General features: G+C 40.6%; 2 protein-coding genes across 9 annotated transcripts in view; one reads left to right on the top strand and one right to left on the bottom strand.

The window, feature by feature from the left end:
- LOC129496184 (cytochrome c oxidase subunit 7B, mitochondrial-like) overlaps positions 1–13,756 on the top strand; it is a 52,412-nt gene extending 38,656 nt beyond the window's left edge. The window contains exon 2 of the mRNA XM_055304235.1: positions 13,357–13,756. Coding sequence (XP_055160210.1) covers positions 13,357–13,611 — 255 coding nt within the window. The 3' untranslated portion in view covers positions 13,612–13,756. The remainder of the gene's footprint in view (positions 1–13,356) is intronic.
- The window catches only part of SHLD1 (shieldin complex subunit 1), an 82,574-nt gene that overhangs the window by 48,666 nt on the left and 16,148 nt on the right, over positions 1–17,760 (bottom strand). The window lies entirely within an intron of this gene.

Here is a 17,760-nt window from a genome sequence, read left to right as displayed (position 1 = left end):
TCAATCCCGGGTCTCCAGGATCGCGCCCTGGGCCAAAGGCAGGCGCCAAACCGCTGCGCCACCCAGGGATCCCTCATATCTCAATTTTTAAAAAGATACTACATTTAAAAAGCAAGTGATACAATGTACTGCTGTAGAAAAGCCTAATTTCTTTTTTTTTTTTTTTAAGATTTTATTTGAGAGAGACACACAAAGCATGAGTGGATACGGAGGGGCAGAGGGAGCAGGAGAAGCAGACTCCCTGCTGAGGACGTGGAACTTGATCCCAGCACCCCAGGATCATGACCTGAGCTGAAGGTAGATATTTTAACCAACTGAGGCACCCAGGCACCGAAAATTCTAATTTCTTAAAGAATCCAAAAGGGAACTTGGGGGCACTGATTGACAAAGAATAAGAACAGGAGGGACGCCTGGGTGGCTCAGTGGTTGAGCATCTGCCTTTGACTCAGGGCGTGATCCCAGGGTTCTGGGATTGAGTCTCACATCTGGCTCCCTGCATGGAGCCTGCTTCTCCCTCTGTCTGTGTCTCTGCCTCTCTCACTGTGTCTCTCATGAATAAATAAATAAAAATCTTAAAAAAAAAAAAAGAATAAGAACGGGAAACACCATCCTATCACTGAAGCTTCATGACCCTTAGACCAAAAGTGAAGGACTAAAGGTACAGCCTGCCTAGGTTGGGACAATACTATCTTCTTAGAGGGAAAAAGGGCAATTGGGCTTCGTGCTGTAAGATTTTATTTTCCTCTCAGCTGATCACTAGAGCCTTGCCTGGTTCCTGCTGCCTGGACCCCACCGGGATACCCTGCACCACCAGGGTAGAGCTCGGGCTCTATCCCACTACCAGCACACAGCCCTCTTTCAGGCAAACAAACTGCCAGGGAGTCTTTGAATATGTGGAGTCTCTTAGGTTGTTTGCTCTTGTTCTCCCCCCTGCCTTCAAACACCTTGTTTTCCAAAAGTCTACAGGAAACATCTTGTGCAAAAGTGAACAAAATCCTGCTTCTTCACAAATTCCCAGTAGATGCACAGCATGTATTTCCATGTAGGCACAAAGTGTCAAGCGGTACTGGGACACATGCCCAGGTGACAGGGATGGCTGATAGACGGACACCTTCCTCTCAGGCAACTTCTGCCATGAAATTCCTGGGTATACCTTATATCAGGCCGTGACTGGGATTTTTTTTTTTGGGGGGGGGGTAAGGTTTTATTTATTTTAGAGAAAGAGCATGGCAGGGAGGGGCAGAGGAAGAGAGAGAATCTTAAGCAGACTCCCCGCTGAGCCCAAAGCCCAATGTGGGGCCCAAGTTCATGATCTGGGCTGAAACCAGGCATTAGGCACCAACTAATCCACCCAGGCGCCCCAGGCCATGACTGAGATGTTCTTGTGTAGCCACAGATCAAGGGTAAGATAGTGAAAATTTACAGACCCTGAGCAAACAAAACTGGCCTGCAGGAACTGCTACAAAGGAGACACTATTGACTAGTTACTTTTTTCTTGCTCTATCCTAATGTTTTGCATTAATTTAAATTTTTTAAAAGATTTTGAGAGAGAAAAAGAAAAAGAAAGAAAGAAAGAAAGAAAGAAAGAAAGAAAGAAAGAAAGAACGAACATGGGGAGAGGGAGAAGCAGACTCCCTGCTGAGGATGCAGGACTCAATCCCAGGAACCTGAGATCATGACCTGAGTGGAAGGCAAACACTTAACCAACTGAGCCAGTCAGGTGCCCCTATATTTATTTTTAAAAAGATTTATTTATTTATTTGAGAGAGAAAGGGAGATGAGAGAGAATCTCAAACAGACTCCCCACTGAGTACAGAGCCTGATGTGGGGCTGGATCCCAGGACCCTGAGATCATGATCTGAGCCAAGATCAAGAGTCAGATGTGCTTAACCAATTGAGCCACTCAGGGGCCCCTCACATTGATTTTATTGATCTAGCATAGGAGCTAGAAGCTTCCTCTTTTGATTGAAGAGGGAGGAGACAGGCTCCCAATACCCTAATAGCAAGCCCACCACCACCTACTCTTATTATTCTTGTTTTATCCCTTTAAATGTTAAATCCAAGGCTTCAGCTTCTAGGGAATACCTCTGAAACCACAGGCCACATTTGAAGTCCCCCCCCCTTTTTTTTTGCCTGGGGAAAGCTTTTTATTCTATCAGATTCTCAAAGCGATCTGCAATCAAACCAAGGTAAAACACAAATGTCTTCAAGCCTTCAAGAATGTTGTATTAAGACACGGCCCCTCTTGAATTACAAGTGCTGTGGGCTTAACTGAGTATGTACTGAGGGCAGGAATAAGCCCAGGACAGTAAGAAGGGACAGCCAGGGCTGGTAATCAGGCCAGATGGGCACCAGAACAAAATGTAACCCATTTCACTTTGTCTTTGCATTGGCCCTAGCCCGGAGTATGCATGACAGAGAATTTTATGATATAACCTCAAGAAGTAGGCAATCATCTCCAGAGCTTGGTTGCATGACAAGGCTGTGGCCTGAAGGAACCACCTGGTTAGGTGGGGGGGACAATGTTGCAAGCGGTGATCAACCAAGCTCTGGAGATGGCTGCCTACTTCCATATGGCCTTGGCTAAATAACCTAGCTGGGCAACAGTTTTCTCAACTGTCAAATGGGGATATAAATAGTACATCTCCCCTTGCCTATTGGGATAAGGCCAAGTAAACACTCAATAAATGTCAGGGATCATGATTACTATTTAGAGGAGACTTTATACTCCTTTTGTAATCATTTTCTTGTGTGACCTTTGCAGTGAACACTTCCTGAGGGTATGAGATTTATTATTATCTTTATGTTGTTTACCCTTTAAGAACTTGCAGCCACATGTTTTAAAAGCATATCCTTTGCTTTGCTGCCTATTTCAGAACTTTTATCTTCAAAGGACCAAAGCAAGTGCACCTCCTCCACATTTTTCTTGTTTTTTAAGTTTTTTTTAAAATTTTATTATTTTTTATTTACTCATGAAAGACACAGAGAAAGAGAGAGAAGCAGAGACACAGGGAGAGGGAGAAGCAGGCTCCATGAAGGGAGCCTGACATGGACTCAATCTTGGGTCTCCAGGATCAGGCCCTGGGCTGAAGGCAGAACTAAACCACTGAGCCACCTGGGCTGCCCCCACATTTTTCTTATATTCCATTATCTGTAAATATCACATGAAGTCATATTTACAATGATTTGAACATTTCTAAGCTCGGCCAACAAAATGACAAAATGGATTTTCCAATCTCCACCGTGGATAATGCTTTCTGGCTAAAAATGTCTTGTGTGTTATGATGCTTTGACCTTCTTCCAGCACTTTCGTAACTACTCCTTATTTTATTTATGTGCTTCTTTATTTATTTATACCTGTACCTTATCCCACCAAGGACTGAAGGTGGCTTTAAGGACACAGAGAAGTTGACAAGTTGGCCTGAAATAAAGGTAGAGTCAAAGAAAAACAAGAAAGAAAGCAAACCAAAACCCCTGGGAAAAGAGAAGAAAAAGGCATTATTTCTATTTCACAGAGAAGGAAACCAGGGCACAGAGCCACATAATGCTTTTTGAACAATGTGGGTTAAAAGCAAGAAATAAGCTGACATGAAGCCAGCCCTACAAATGATTTCCTGGGACTCTAAGGTATTGGGAAACTGACTCAAAACAAAACACACCAATTCAAAAAGACCACATCCAGCTCAGCAAAAGTGGGTCAGAGATGGGGATTCCTCCTGGGAGAAGTCCTGGGAGCTGGATGGGCTAGAGCTTAGGGGAAAGATGCCCTTGACAGCAACAATGATGGTCCATATGACAGATCAGGTATTATTAGGAAGGGCCATGTACCATTCAAAAGCCGTCCTCAACGTGGATGGATCTGGAGAGTATTATACTGAGTGAAATAAGTCAATCGGAAAAGGACAAACATTATATGGTCTCATTCATTTGGGGAATATAAAAATTAGTGAAAGGGAATAAAGGGAAAGGAGAGAAAATGAGTGGAAATATCAGTGAGGGTGACAAAACATGAGAGACACTTAACTCTGGGAAATGAACAAGGGGTAGTGGTAGGGGAGGTGGGCAGGGGGTTGGGGTGACTGGGTGATGGGCACTGAGGGGGGCACTTGACAGGATGAGCAATGGGTGTTATGCTATATGTTGGCAAATTGAACTCCAATAAAAAATAAAAAATAAAAAGAAAGCCGTCCTCAAGAGTATCACCTCATTTACTACTCACCACAGTACTCTATGACATAGCATGAGTATTTAAGTCTTGCAAAGGAGGCCCAGAAAGTTTAAGTAACTTGCTCAAAGTCATAGAGTTGAGTGGGTGGCAGATTTGGATGCAGGAGGTCTGACCCCAGAACACCCTCCTAACCTGTCTTCAGAGACCCAATGAAGACAGGCCATCAATGGGAGGGCTGAATGACCAGGGATGGCCTCTTACAAAGCTGAGAGGGTGAGGAAAGCAGGCATGGTGGGTGGGTCAAGGAAGTTGCAAGGGAAAATGAAAACTCAGCTAGAAAACAAGGAAGTCAAGATCTAAATCCCCATGATGGACATGTGTCTTATTTTGATCCTCGCAGCTTGCTAGAGAAATTCCTGAAAGTGACCTCATAAGGAGTCAGGATGCTGACTGGTCCCCAAAACCCACCTTATCCATTGGACAGAACAACAGGATGATGTTGTTGATGTCAGTGCTGATAATGATTTAGGATTATTCAGGATTATTATCATCACTACCATCATCATCAACAATAGTGTTTGCTTTTTTCCTATGGTAAGTTTAGTGCTGCCATTCAATTTGATTAATATTTGCTGAACATATACTGTGTACCAGGCACTCTACTAGGCACAATGATTTTGAACACAGAACTTTATGTAATTTCTACAACACATTAAATATTATTTTAAACATTAAAATTTTTCTAAATCAGGGGCGCCTGTGTGACTCAGTTGGTTAGGTGTCTGCCTTCAGCTCAGGCCATGATCCCAGAGTTCTGGGATCCAGTCCCACATGGAGCCCCACACCAGGCTCCCTGCTCAGTGGAGAGTTTGCTTCTCTCTCTGCCTGTCACCCTACTCGTGCTCTCTCTAGATCAAATAAATGAATGAATGAAGGAAGGAAGGAAGGAAGGAAGGAATAAATAAATAAATAAATAAATAAATAAATAAATAAATAAAATCTTTACAAAAAAATTGTTTTTCTAAATCACATCACACATTTAGATGCAAAAAAGTTTCCTGTTATAATTTTGAGCAAAAAAATAGAATCCAGAGCTGTTTTTAATTCCCAGTTCTTTCTTTCTTCAATTCCAGTATAATTAACGTACAGTGCTTTATTAGTTTTAGGTGTACAATATAGTGTTCAGCAATTCTCTACATTACTCAGTGCTCATCATGGTACATGCATTCTTGATCCCCTTCACCTATTTCACCTTCCCCCTCTCCTTTCCCTTCTGGTAGCTATGTTTGTTCTCTATAATTAAAAGTCTGTTTATCTTTTTCTTCATTCATTAGTCTTGTTTCTTAAATTCCACAGATGAGTGAAATCATGTGGTATTTGTCTTTCTCCGACTGACTTATTTTGCCTAGCATTATGCTATCTAGCTCCATCCATGTTGTGGCAAATGAAAAGATGTCATTCTTTTTTGTGTCTCTTTCTTCTCAGTTTTTTTTTTTCTTCTCAGTTTTTAATATGCTGAAAGACATTCAGTATCCTTCTTAGTTTTCTGGTTAGTTGCACACATCAACTTCTCATGCCTGTGGAAGGTTAAGTTAATATTTGGAAAGTGATATGTGGGTTTATAGTTTACTACTGGCAGAGACCAAGTCTCCTTGAGCTCACCTCCCGTGTCCTAACACCCTGCCTGTGTTTGCTGAGTGCCCACCACGTGGGTAAACACCATGTCACCTCCTCAGTAGGTGAAATCAGGAAATAGATCACAAGTAGGAAGAATCTGTCTAGACTGATGTAAAGGTTGCAGGTAGTGGCAAGCATTGTGGTAACACACTAGCAGTAGAAGAGACATTTCCCTTCAACCATCCTGTAAGGTACCTGGATAGCCAATAGCAAGCACAGTGTTCAGTACAGAGTATGCACTTATTCAATGCTTACTGGATGAATAAAAAGCATTAAATAGACAGCAATATGAATGTGTGCAAATAATATTAGGCAACTGTGTTCACTGTCTAAAATAACTAAAGTAGGATTATCTGATATTATTGGTTCATACTGACCCCACAAAATTCACCTGAATACATAAAGAAAATTCTCATTTACAGGCACCTGGGAGGCTCAGGCAGTTAAACGCCCAACTCTTGATTTTGGCTCAGGCCATGGTCTCAGGTTCATGGGACTCAGCCCCATGTCTCACGCTCAGCATTGTCTGCTTGTCCCTCTCCCTCTGATCCTCTTCCCACTCTCTTTCTCATTCTTTCTCCATCAAATAAATACATTTTTTTTAAATTCTCCCTTACAGCATTATGTAGATAATTCCAAATTTGTTTTTCCCAATTTCTAAATCTTGCTATCCCTATTTTTGCTCAGGCTGCTATTGTCTTGGAGCTGTTGGAAGTTACCAGATAATCCATAATCATCAGGTCCAGATTTGAGAGACAACATATTTCAATCAACTCAGTTCTTTGAAGGAAGAAGACACGATTAGCCACAGACTTGGCACAAAGACCAATGATCTTCTCATCTTCACAAAGTAACTCAAATTCAAATTTAGGGAATTAGCTGAAAATTTATAGCAGACATAAAGCAGTGGGAACCTGTAGGGCACTTCTCGGATGTACAATGAAAGTAAAAATTCTACTGTACCACCTTAAATCGTAATTGTTAATTTAGGGAATTAGCTGAAAATTTATAGCAGACATAAAGCAGTGGGAACCTGTAGGGCACTTCTTGGGTGTACAATGAAAGTAAAAATTCTACTGTACCACCTTAAATCATAATTGAGCAATCACCTGTTTCTTATTATGACTATTCCATACTTCATTAATAATGTATCAATAACATTAATAAAATAACTATGGCCAATAAGGCAATTTAAAAAAATAACTTAAAACTCTACAGGTAATTTTGAAAGTACCCACAATAAGAAAACTCTTGAGGTCTAGTAATAAACGGTTATAAAAATGTTTCCTCCAAGATCTGATTAAATCTTGTATTATTGCTCTTCTCTGGAGCATTGGTAAGTGTAAAATAACATGCCAATTTCTATTCCTTAAGCTGTATTTTCCTAGCATCACTCAGAATGTAGTAGCTTCAACAGCTACTCTTTTTATAGAGGATTCTGACATAAAGATATTTGCTCTTCCTGAATAGATGGTTTTTTTCTTAAATGAGTATATGCACATCTACTTGTTCTATGCATCTATGAAACCTACATTGCCTGATTTTAAGTGTTGCCTTCACTCTCAAAAAACAGAAATCATATTCTATGTTCTTAGTTTTGGCTTTAGAGCTAGACTAGTCTAGGTTTGACCTTGACTCTGATTTTAAATTCATGTATCGGGATCCCTGGGTGGCGCAGTGGTTTAGCGCCTGCCTTTGGCCCAGGGCGCGATCCTGGAGGCCCAGGATCGAATCCCACGTCGGGCTCCCGGTGCATGGAGCCTGCTTCTCCCTCTGCCTATGTCTCTGCCTCTCTCTCTCTCTCTCTCTGTGTGACTATCATAAATAAATAAAAATTTAAAAAAAAGATAATATTTAAATTCATGTATCATATTTTCACAACTAGACCTCCAGCTCCTTGCATACAGAAATCATGTGTTCCCACTGTTTTATGTCACTCTCAACCTAGAGCATGGTGCTGGATACGAAGAGGACAACAACAACAAAAAAGTTTCATTCCAGGCGTTAGGAATGGTTAGGTAGGTCCACCTAACCACTCCACTGGTTAGGTGGACCTCTAACAAACATGGCATATAGGGGCACCTGGCTAGCTCAATTGGAGGAGCATACAACTCTTGATCTTGGGGTCATGAGTTCAAGCCCCATATTGAGTGCAGAGATAACTTAAAAATTAAATCTTACATGCCAGAGAATACATTCTCACAAACATAATTCTCACAAATGTGGTTTTGCTTAAAGACACCTCATATTAACTGAGATCCTTCATCATAAGATGATTTGTGGAGACTGCATGGAAGCATCTCCAAACACAAATCAAAGCACTTGGCAAATGAGAAGCCATCTGCTGACATATGCACCTTCAATGAAGAGAACAGGATTAGATTATTTGCCTAAAATTATACACAGTTAGGAGAAAACATATATACTAATAGCAAATGCTAGGAAGTAATTCTATGGATACTCTGAGTCATTATTAATCAGAATAACTTCCCTGTAAAGGCTCTGTGCCAGTACAAATCACTTTTTTGCCCAGTACTGAGCAACATAAAGTATGAGAAGCCCTAGTCTCCTCCTGAAAGGAGTTCAACAGATAACTAGAGGTCTAGAAACACCTGTGGGAGCACCACTAGCTGTGACAGCAGCAATAGTAATGACCACAGGCCTTTACTAAGTGTTCTGAGCTCCGTTGCCTCCCTCAATCATCATGACAACCTAGGAAGCAGGCAGTATTATCATTTTCATTCTACAGATGATGAAATTGAACAAGGCAATGTGTAGCAACTTGCCCAAGGTCACAGTCAAGGTCAAATCCAAACTAGTCTGGCTCTAAAGTCAAAAATAAGAATACAGAATATGATTTCTGTTTTTTGAGAGGAAGGGCAACACTTAAAACTAGAGGGGTGCTTCTACGCTAATAAATAGCATTAAGGGATGCCTGGGTGGCTCCATTGTTTGAGCCTCTGACTCTTGGTTTCAGTTCAGGTTCATGATCTCATGGGTCATAGGAATCAAGTCCCAGGTGGGGTTTCCTGCTCCTTGGCGTGTCTGTTTGAGACCCTCTCCCTCTGTCCCTCCCCTCCCACATACTGGCACTCTCTTTCTCCCCCTCAAGTAAATAAAACTTTAAAATAAATAAATAAATAGTATTAAGATAATTGGCTCCCATTGGGAAAATAATAAAGCTATCACCCTGCCTCACACCTTATACCAAGATATACATTTTAAAGTTAAAAAAAAATTTTAACTGTAAAATTACCAGGAGATACCTATTTATATAATGTTGGGAATTAGAATGATTTTCTAAACATTGCACCAAAGCAGAGGCATTGATTGATAAAATTACTACATAAAAATCTAAAATCTCTGTACAACAACAAAAAAACCCACATTTACTTATAGTAGCCAAAAATGGGAGAGAGACTAATGACCATTAATAGGGAGAAAGTTAAAAAGATTGTAGTGTATCCGTACTCCAAAATACTACGCACACCTTAAACTGGCTGAGGTATTAACAGCTAAAGAATGGTTGTGATAGAATGTGGAATTTTAAAAAGCAAGTTGCAGAACAATATGTTTTTGTTGGAGATTTCTGGTTTGCTAAAATCAAACACAAACAGTGACCAGACTTGAAAATTCCCTGAGCTGACACAGCCAGTTAATCATACAAGCAAAGCTTAATTTAGTTTATTTTACAAGATGAGAAAGGCTAATGTGACCGGGTCACTTCTTGCTTATGCCTCTGAAAATCATGAGCAAAACTTAAATTGTTCCCTGCAACTGACAGGTGGTAACCACTAACCAATTGCTTTACATTTAAGAAAATTCTAACACTGTAACCAATTATTGCAATGAATAGTCCCAGTCTCCACATTACATACACTGCTTTATAACAATATACTTCTGAGGTTCATTCCGTATTTTGGTTTGAGCACTCTCAGTTTTTGCAAACTGTCTTTTTATTGTGCGTACAATAAACTTTTACTAATTATTACTTCAGGGATTCATTAGTTTTACTTGTTTTGTTGTATTTTTCTGAATTTTTGACAGGTTAAAAGCTATGCATAATCAACTGTACTAAAATACATATATTTACATATATGGTTTATCAACATGGAGATAGATATATTTATAGTATACTCCCCTAAGAATAAACACAACACTACTGGTTACCACTAGGAAGAAGAAAGGGAGGGTGTGAAGAGAAAATGTTCTCTTTTGCTTCCTTTTGATATTTTACTTTTTTTTAAAGTACACATTAGGGCAGCCCGGGTGGCTCAGCAGTTTAGCGTCTGTCTTCAGCCCAGGGCCTGATTCTAGAGACCCGGAATCAATCCGACATTGGGCTCCCTGCGTGGAGCCTGCTTCTCCCTCTGCCTGTGTCTCTGCCTCTCTCTCTCTTTTTATCTCTTATGAATAAATAAATAAAATCTTTAATAAATAAATAAATTTAAAAAATAAAGTACACATTAATTCGGTCATTTTAGAGAAAACATTTTAATCAGAGTGTATAAAAATTAAAAGGCAAAACTGGGAAAATTATGGCAAAAAACGCTAAAGATTTAGTATTCTTGATGTATAAAGTATCCTTATGAATTAGTAAGGTGACAACAATTCCAATACAAAACAGGCAATCTATAGAAAAGAAAATGTCCAAGAAAATACAGTATTTCTTTACACTATAATCATAGAAATGCAAATTAAAACATGAAATTTTTCCCCCCTATAATTAGCAAGGTTTAAAGAAATTGTAATATTAGTGTTGAAAAGAGTCTTGGAAAAAATGATTTGCATCCCTTTTCTAGAGGACAAACTAGAGCAATTTTTCTTACAGAAATTTAGCTTGAAGAATAATTTAAGATAAATATAAGGGCTTACCCAGAAGGATGTTGAACACAGCCCTTTATAAAAGCAAAACCTCAGAAACAATGAAAATGATCAAACATAGGCAACTGTTTATTTGTATAATGATTTCTAAAGTTGTTTCAAGAGAAAAAAAAACACAATTATTTCAGAGAAACATAAGGAAGCAGAGGAAAACAAGGAAAAGGTGATCTCACAAGCACTTAAAAGAAAAAGGGCCTGGGGTGCCTGGCTGGCTGGGTTGGAGGAGTGGAGGAGCGTGTGACTCTTGATTTCAGGGTCATGAGTTCAGGCCCCACATTGGGTGTAAAGATTATTTAAAAAAAAAAAAAAAAAAAAAAAGCTAAATAAACTTAAAAAAAAATAAAGAAAAGAAAAAAAGGGCCAGGATTTTTTTTGATGCCCAACAGATTAAAAAAAAAAAAAGATTTATTTATCTGAGAGAGCAAGAAAGAAAGTACAAGCAAGAGGATGGGCAGAGGGAGGGGCAGAGGGAGAGGCAGGCTCCTCCTGAGCAGGGAGCCCCTATGGGGCCTTGATCCCACCCCTGGGATCATGACCTGAGCTGCAGGCAGACACTTCACCGACTGAGCCACCGAGGTGCCCCTCTACAGTTGGGTTTTGACAGTTTTTTATATACTGGAGACACTAGTCCTTTGTTAGACAGCAGATAAGCAAATATTTTCTCCTGGTCTGTACCTTGCCCTTTCAACCTCTTAATGTGGGCTTGCAGAGAGTGAGAAAGTTTTTAATTTTGAGGAGGTCCAATTTATCAAATTTTTGGCTATTGTAGATTTCATTTCAATCATTTCCATTTGCTTTTTTTATAACTTGGATTTCCTCACTGAAATTTTCTATTTTTTCATTTGTTTCAACAGAACTTGTAATTGATTGTTGAAGAGCTTTTATGGTGATTGCTTTTAAATTCTTAGCAGTTAATTCCAATGCCTACTTTGTCTCAGTGACTTGACTCATTCAACTTGTGACTTTTGGCTCTTGGTCAGACCAGTGATCTTGGTCCTATTTAAACCCTTTATTTTAAATTTTTTTTTTTAATTTTTTTTATTTTTACGATAGTCATACAGAGAGAGAGAGGCAGAGACACAGGCAGAGGGAGAAGCAGGCTCCAAGCACAGGGAGCCTGACGTGGGATTCGATCCCGGGTCTCCAGGATCGTGCCCTGGGCCAAAGGCAGGCGCCAAACCGCTGCGCCACCCAGGGATCCCTAAACCCTTTATTTTAGCATAGAGCCATCCTGTTTAGGTTTAGCACACAGGTCATGGGCTGCTTTTATGGGTTGTGGTTCTAAGGACAGTTTAATTTTCAGAGCCTTTGCTGTTTCCTTGGTCTCCTTGATTTATTGGGTACAGTTAAGGCTCCCACAGGCCCCTGCTAGTGCTGCCCGAGGGACTAGCCCAGCCTGTGGGTGTCTCTTGGGGGTGGCTGATCTCAGGCCCCCTTTTCCAGTGCCACTAGCTGCTGCCCAGCTGGCCCAGTGAATGTAAGAGGACAGGGAGCAAGGGGAGTCTCAGGTCCACAGAGACAAAGGGGCTTCTCCAGCCAGGTCACTTACTGTGTTAACAGAATCCCGCTGCTCACGCCCTGGCCACCTGGGCCTGTCTTAGCAGAGGCCTGAGAGGAGAGGGCTTCCTCTGGCACCTACTCTTACAGATTTTCTACAGATTCCCTCTTGTTGGTTGCTGGGCTCTCCTGGTGATGTAGGATGACCAACGGTCAGTCCTGGGGAGAAATGAGTCCTGCTCTCTACCTTTGTTTTCTAGCCTCCTATCAATCAAGATAAATGAAAACGTGTCCACAAATTACACAACACACGTACGGTCACTAGACTTAACATTGGTAGCCTTAAGACAAGTTAGCTTCTCAGATTCTGAGAAAATAATCTCTAATAATTTGGAGGCTTTATCTCTAGTAGGCACAAAAACTGCAAAGAATGAATTATAAAGGCTTAAATTCTTGTTCTTGGTAAGGTTCAGGAATCTGTAAAAAGTCGTCACTAGAGGGCAGCAGACTCAAACACTGCCCCATAGCAAGCAATTGCCAGGCACCATCTCCAGATTGTAGACTGAGAGCAGCTGCTTAGGTTTTTACTGGCTAGAAACATGGAATATTATTTTAACCCATTCTTCCTCAAACTTGACTTCTAAAATGGCACTGGCTCATGGGTAACTTCCTCATTCTTTTACTTATACTGTGCCCAATATTCCAGCATTTCCAATATTCCCCGTATTTTCCAAGAGTTCTTTATAGAAGAAAATTCTGGATCTATCAACTGAATATATTGTAAAGAAATGGAGCTAAATCTCTTGGCTTGTTTGTCTGTTTTTAGAATTTATTGAAATTTTCCACTCAAGTGCATTATTTTGTGAGCAGGAACAAATTCACAATGCTATAGGATGTAATAAGAATACAGTTTTCTTGGGGTGCCAGGAAAAGTGTGTGGCTCTTGATCTTGAGGTCATGAGTTCAAGTCCCATGTTGGGTGTACAAATTACTGAAGTAAATAAACTTTAAAAAAAAAGAAAAGAAAATAGTTTAAAACGCAGTCTTTAGAAGGTGCTTTGCAAGGGAACTTGGCATGAAGTTGTAGCAAGACAGCAGCTGGAGTTACCACCTTTCTGTTCTATCTGCAGCTTCCCATGTTCCCATGGCCAAAACAAAACAAAACAAAAAATGCTCTAAGTCATCTCCAAGTTCAAAGGATTCAGCAAACAATAGCAAGGCGGAGGCACCAGAAACGGACACCTGATTTCCATGACACATATGGTAATGCTGTATTAGCTAAAGAAACCATTTTCTGTGTTGCATATACAGCAACACAAACTGGAATAGAAGGGGACCTATCCCCTGTTGGCAGAGTTACCCCAAAGGAATGGAGAGATCAGTAATTGTCCCAGCTGGTGTAATATTGTATTGTCTCAGGAACGACTCCTGATTGATTCCAAGTGAAAGAAGCACTGTGCACCTATTAAAATATGGCACGATTGAAGAAATGAAGTACATGTGAAACCTTCAAAAAAATTAAAATCAAATTAAAAAAGCAGTCGTTAGAGATATCCTTAAAGCCACAGCCACATGCACTATAATTAGAGAAATAGTCCCTAGAAAAATGAGTTAAAGAAACAACTCTGCTTGGAACATACTTTCTTCGAAATGGAATGATAGTTTTCTGCTCTCAGAAGCACGTTATCTCCTCACAGATGTTCTTTTCTCTGCTGTAGTCTCATCAGGAGAAAAGCCGAGGGCTTTAGAGAGGTCAGTATGGGCTAGTCTGAAGACTTCCCAAATGAGAGTCAGGCAAATCTGCAGGGATTAGGTAAGAGTAGATGCTATTCAACTTAGAAGCTTTCTCATCCTAGAGTCCACATAAGATTAATCACAAGCTAAATTTGATGACAAAGCTCTAATGAGGCAATCAAGGGACTGTGATTTATCATTTTCATACCTTATCAAAATTATACTCATATATGTTTTTCAGGCATTCATTCAACCAGCCTTTACTGAGCACCTACTATGTGCCAGGCACTATATGCCCTTATTCTCTGCTCACACATCAGGGTCTAGGTTTAAAAGGCAGCAGCTGCAAACACTGTGTGATGAGTCAATCAGAGAACAAAATGTGAATCTCGAAAGGCTAGCATGGGTGACCCAGAAATGGATAAAGTTCTTACCCTTAAAAGATATGTTCCAATAAGCTGGGTTTCTGTAACTTCAAGCATGTTAGCAAAACCCAGCTCCACAAAAAACTCTAGGGAGCCTGGAGGTAAATAAAGGGCACCCACTTGGCAAACAGCATGATTTATAACTTCAATGGGCAAAGAGCCAAGTTTAAGAATAGTTCCTGGGCCAGATGAGAAAATTTCTTCTGGACAGAAAAGTTATCAAGGGTTGTACTCACTCCAGCAAGCAAAGTGAGAAGACTCATTTTCTTCCCTCGGGTTTAACATAAGAAGTTGGATCCTACCTCGTGTTGAGAATAGTCTGCCAATGGTTAGAGCTTCTTCAATGAAAGGAAGAGGAGAGGTTGAAAGGCAAGCTCAGGGAGCAGTGGACATAACGCTGGTCAAAATGATCCAGAGTTCTAGTCACTCCTAGGATGGTGCTGATACTGAAGATATACTCAGGGTTAGCAGGAAGAAGCTAGCAGAGACTGAAGGAGAAATACTTAAAACTTACTACTTAGCACTTACTCATACCTGAATGTTTGCATTTCTTTAAAGTTATGCCTTTGAAATCAGCCTGACCCAGATTTGAGTCTTGGCTTTCCACTATTCTTTGGGAAACATATCAATATGGAACCTCTATAAGACTATTTCCTCCTGGGAAACATGGAGATCATGATAGTACTTGTTTCTCGGGGGCAGAGGTGAGAATCAGAAAAAATGGTGGATAAAACATGCATAGCACAGCACAGTGTCTGGAATGTAAGTGTACAATAAAGGATAAACTATTAATCTTTCTGTCTTCTCAATTCAATATAGTTTCCTTTGTCCTACAAATACATAAAAGTGAATGGTACTGATGACGGTGACATTTGACTATTTCAATCAAGTTGTTTTCTGATATTTTAAGAAGACACAGCTGAGTGACAAGTCATGACTGAATGCTTACTTGTAGAAGCCTGGAGAGAGAGCTCTCAGGTCAGACCCTGTACACCTGAACTGCAAAGATAAATGCCCGTAGGCGTGGCTCTCAACAGGAACACAACCTGTTTTTCAAATCAGTGGGGATTTCTTTTTAAAACTTTAAGTGCAGGCAAAGTACACAGAAGCAAACAAGCTTCTCCCATAGCAGATGTCTTTGAAACTCAAAAGAGAGGAGCAATGAGAGATGTTGCAGATGGCAACTGGCATACTTGAGCCTTTGAAAACAATTCTCCTCTTAAACTAGTACTTCTAATGACTATTTAGTGTTACCTACACTTTAGCAGTCTAAAATAAAGAGCTGTATTCTTCTCTTTTTAGAAAAGGGATGGAAAAGTCACAGTTAAAAGTAATCTGTACAGAGAGTCACTGAAGAGATAGAGTTGCCAGGTTGCTATGTGACCTTGGGTGACCTTCATCATCAAGCCCCACTGTCCCTTGCAGAAAATGACATATCAAGGTGAGCTGGGGGGTTTTCAAACTCTTTTTGGCCCTGACATCCTTTCTTTCAATGACTGCTCATCTGGAAGCCTATAACACAAATAAGTTGATATGGGGAGCAAGAGTGGAGAGGCCAGGGCCCCCAGACATTCAGTCCTGACCTTACAGCTCCTGAAGGGTGGCCTGGAGCTGAGTTTGAAAACCACTGGCCAGGGGCACCTGGGTGGCTCAGTGGTTGAGCATCTGCCTTTGGCTCAAGTCGTGATCCCAGGGTCCTGGGATCAAGTGCTGCATCAGGCTTCCCACAGGGAGCCTGCTTCTCCCTCTGCCTACGTCTCTGCCATGTCTCTGTCATGAATAAATAAATAAAATCTTAGAAGGAAGTAAGGAAGGAAGAAGGAATAAAGACGGCAAGAAAGAAAGAAAACCACTGGCCCAGTGGTTTTCTCTTACTCTGTGGGCCTTCGTCCTCTGCACTTACTATGCTTCGCTACTTGGGTCACACAATAAGAACACACTGCCGCCTTCCAACAGTAGCAAGCAAAGAGTTCAAAATCCTGTTTAGGATCCTAAAATGAAGCCTAAGTGGCTAAATCTGCAGATGCCACCTGAGGGAGCTCTGCAGACGGCACACTCAAACTTTCCAAATAAAACCCATCAGCTGGACAGGGGATAGTAAGCACAAGATTTTGTTCTGAGATTTCTCAGAGAATTAGTTCATCAATCTCCTTCTTTCCCTTCCTCCCTATACCTTAGGTCCAGTTTAGAGGTCGCTGGGTCACTAGCCACTAGGTTGGGTATCATTTAATGCACTATAAGGAAAACATCTTTAACATTATTTACATGTCTAAAATAAATACTGACTCCTATATAAAATGACACCACCACATTGGGAATTCTATAATTATTACATAAACTCTATTTTGAGATTTTAGGTTTAAGAGCTTAAAATTTCTTATGGAAATAAGATTTTCCAGACTTACAAATAGGTATATGAATCATAGAAAGGAAAAAAGACATTTTTATCTATTCTTAAATAGCAACTTCCTTGGATGAAATGCCTAAATATCCAGGTTACAAAATGGCCTTTCAAGATTGGGATGTTGACAGATTCCAAAAGAAAAATAAGAGGACATTAAACCACTATTTAACTTTAGACATATAGCTAGGGCTGTCAGCTAGGGTTTTTAGTCATCAAAGAATTATTATGCTTAGCATTCAATTTGCTGTATACATTCAACCAATTTCTCAACAGATGCTCTTAGAAGTTAAAGTTTAAGGAAAGGGCTCAAAAAGAAAGATTTACCACCTCCATACTGCAATGTGTAAGCAAAAACTTCAGAGGAGCTCTTTGTCCTGTATTGGAATGTATCTGGGGTGCTCTCCAGAACAAAGGTTGCAGAGAGCCCTGATGAGATCACCAACACAAACTATGCAGACTTTCTCACGCTATAGTAGTACACACAGGACTTCACCGCCAGGAAACCTTGTGACTTTGCTATTGAAGGGTTTATCTAAGACCAATGACCACCTCACTTGGTACTTCTGTTTACTCTACACTTTTTTTTTTAATTTTTATTTATTTATGATAGTCACACACACAGAGAGAGAGAGAGAGAGAGAGAGAGAGAGAGAGAGGCAGAGACACAGGCAGAGGGAGAAGCAGGCTCCATGCACCGGGAGCCCGACGTGGGATTCGATCCCGGGTCTCCAGGATCGCGCCCTGGGCCAAAGGCAGGCGCCAAACTGCTGTGCCACCCAGGGATCCCCACTCTACACTTTTCTTAAGCCCAATTAAAAAAAGAGAGAAAGGAAGCAAGTATCTAAGAGGCAGGGAGTCTAAGCCTATCAATAAATGTGTACTACAGATTAACTGACAGACTTAATTCAGCAGTCTCTTAAGTGGCCTGGAGTTGGCCAGAGAGGAAAAAGCACATTTCAAGGATGGGAACA

The sequence above is a fragment of the Nyctereutes procyonoides genome, unplaced genomic scaffold (genome assembly GCF_905146905.1).
Source record: "Nyctereutes procyonoides isolate TBG_1078 unplaced genomic scaffold, NYPRO_anot_genome, whole genome shotgun sequence".
Classification (NCBI taxonomy): domain Eukaryota; kingdom Metazoa; phylum Chordata; class Mammalia; order Carnivora; family Canidae; genus Nyctereutes; species Nyctereutes procyonoides.
Note: the sequence above shows the minus strand (reverse complement) of the source record. Positions and strands in the feature narration are given on the sequence as shown.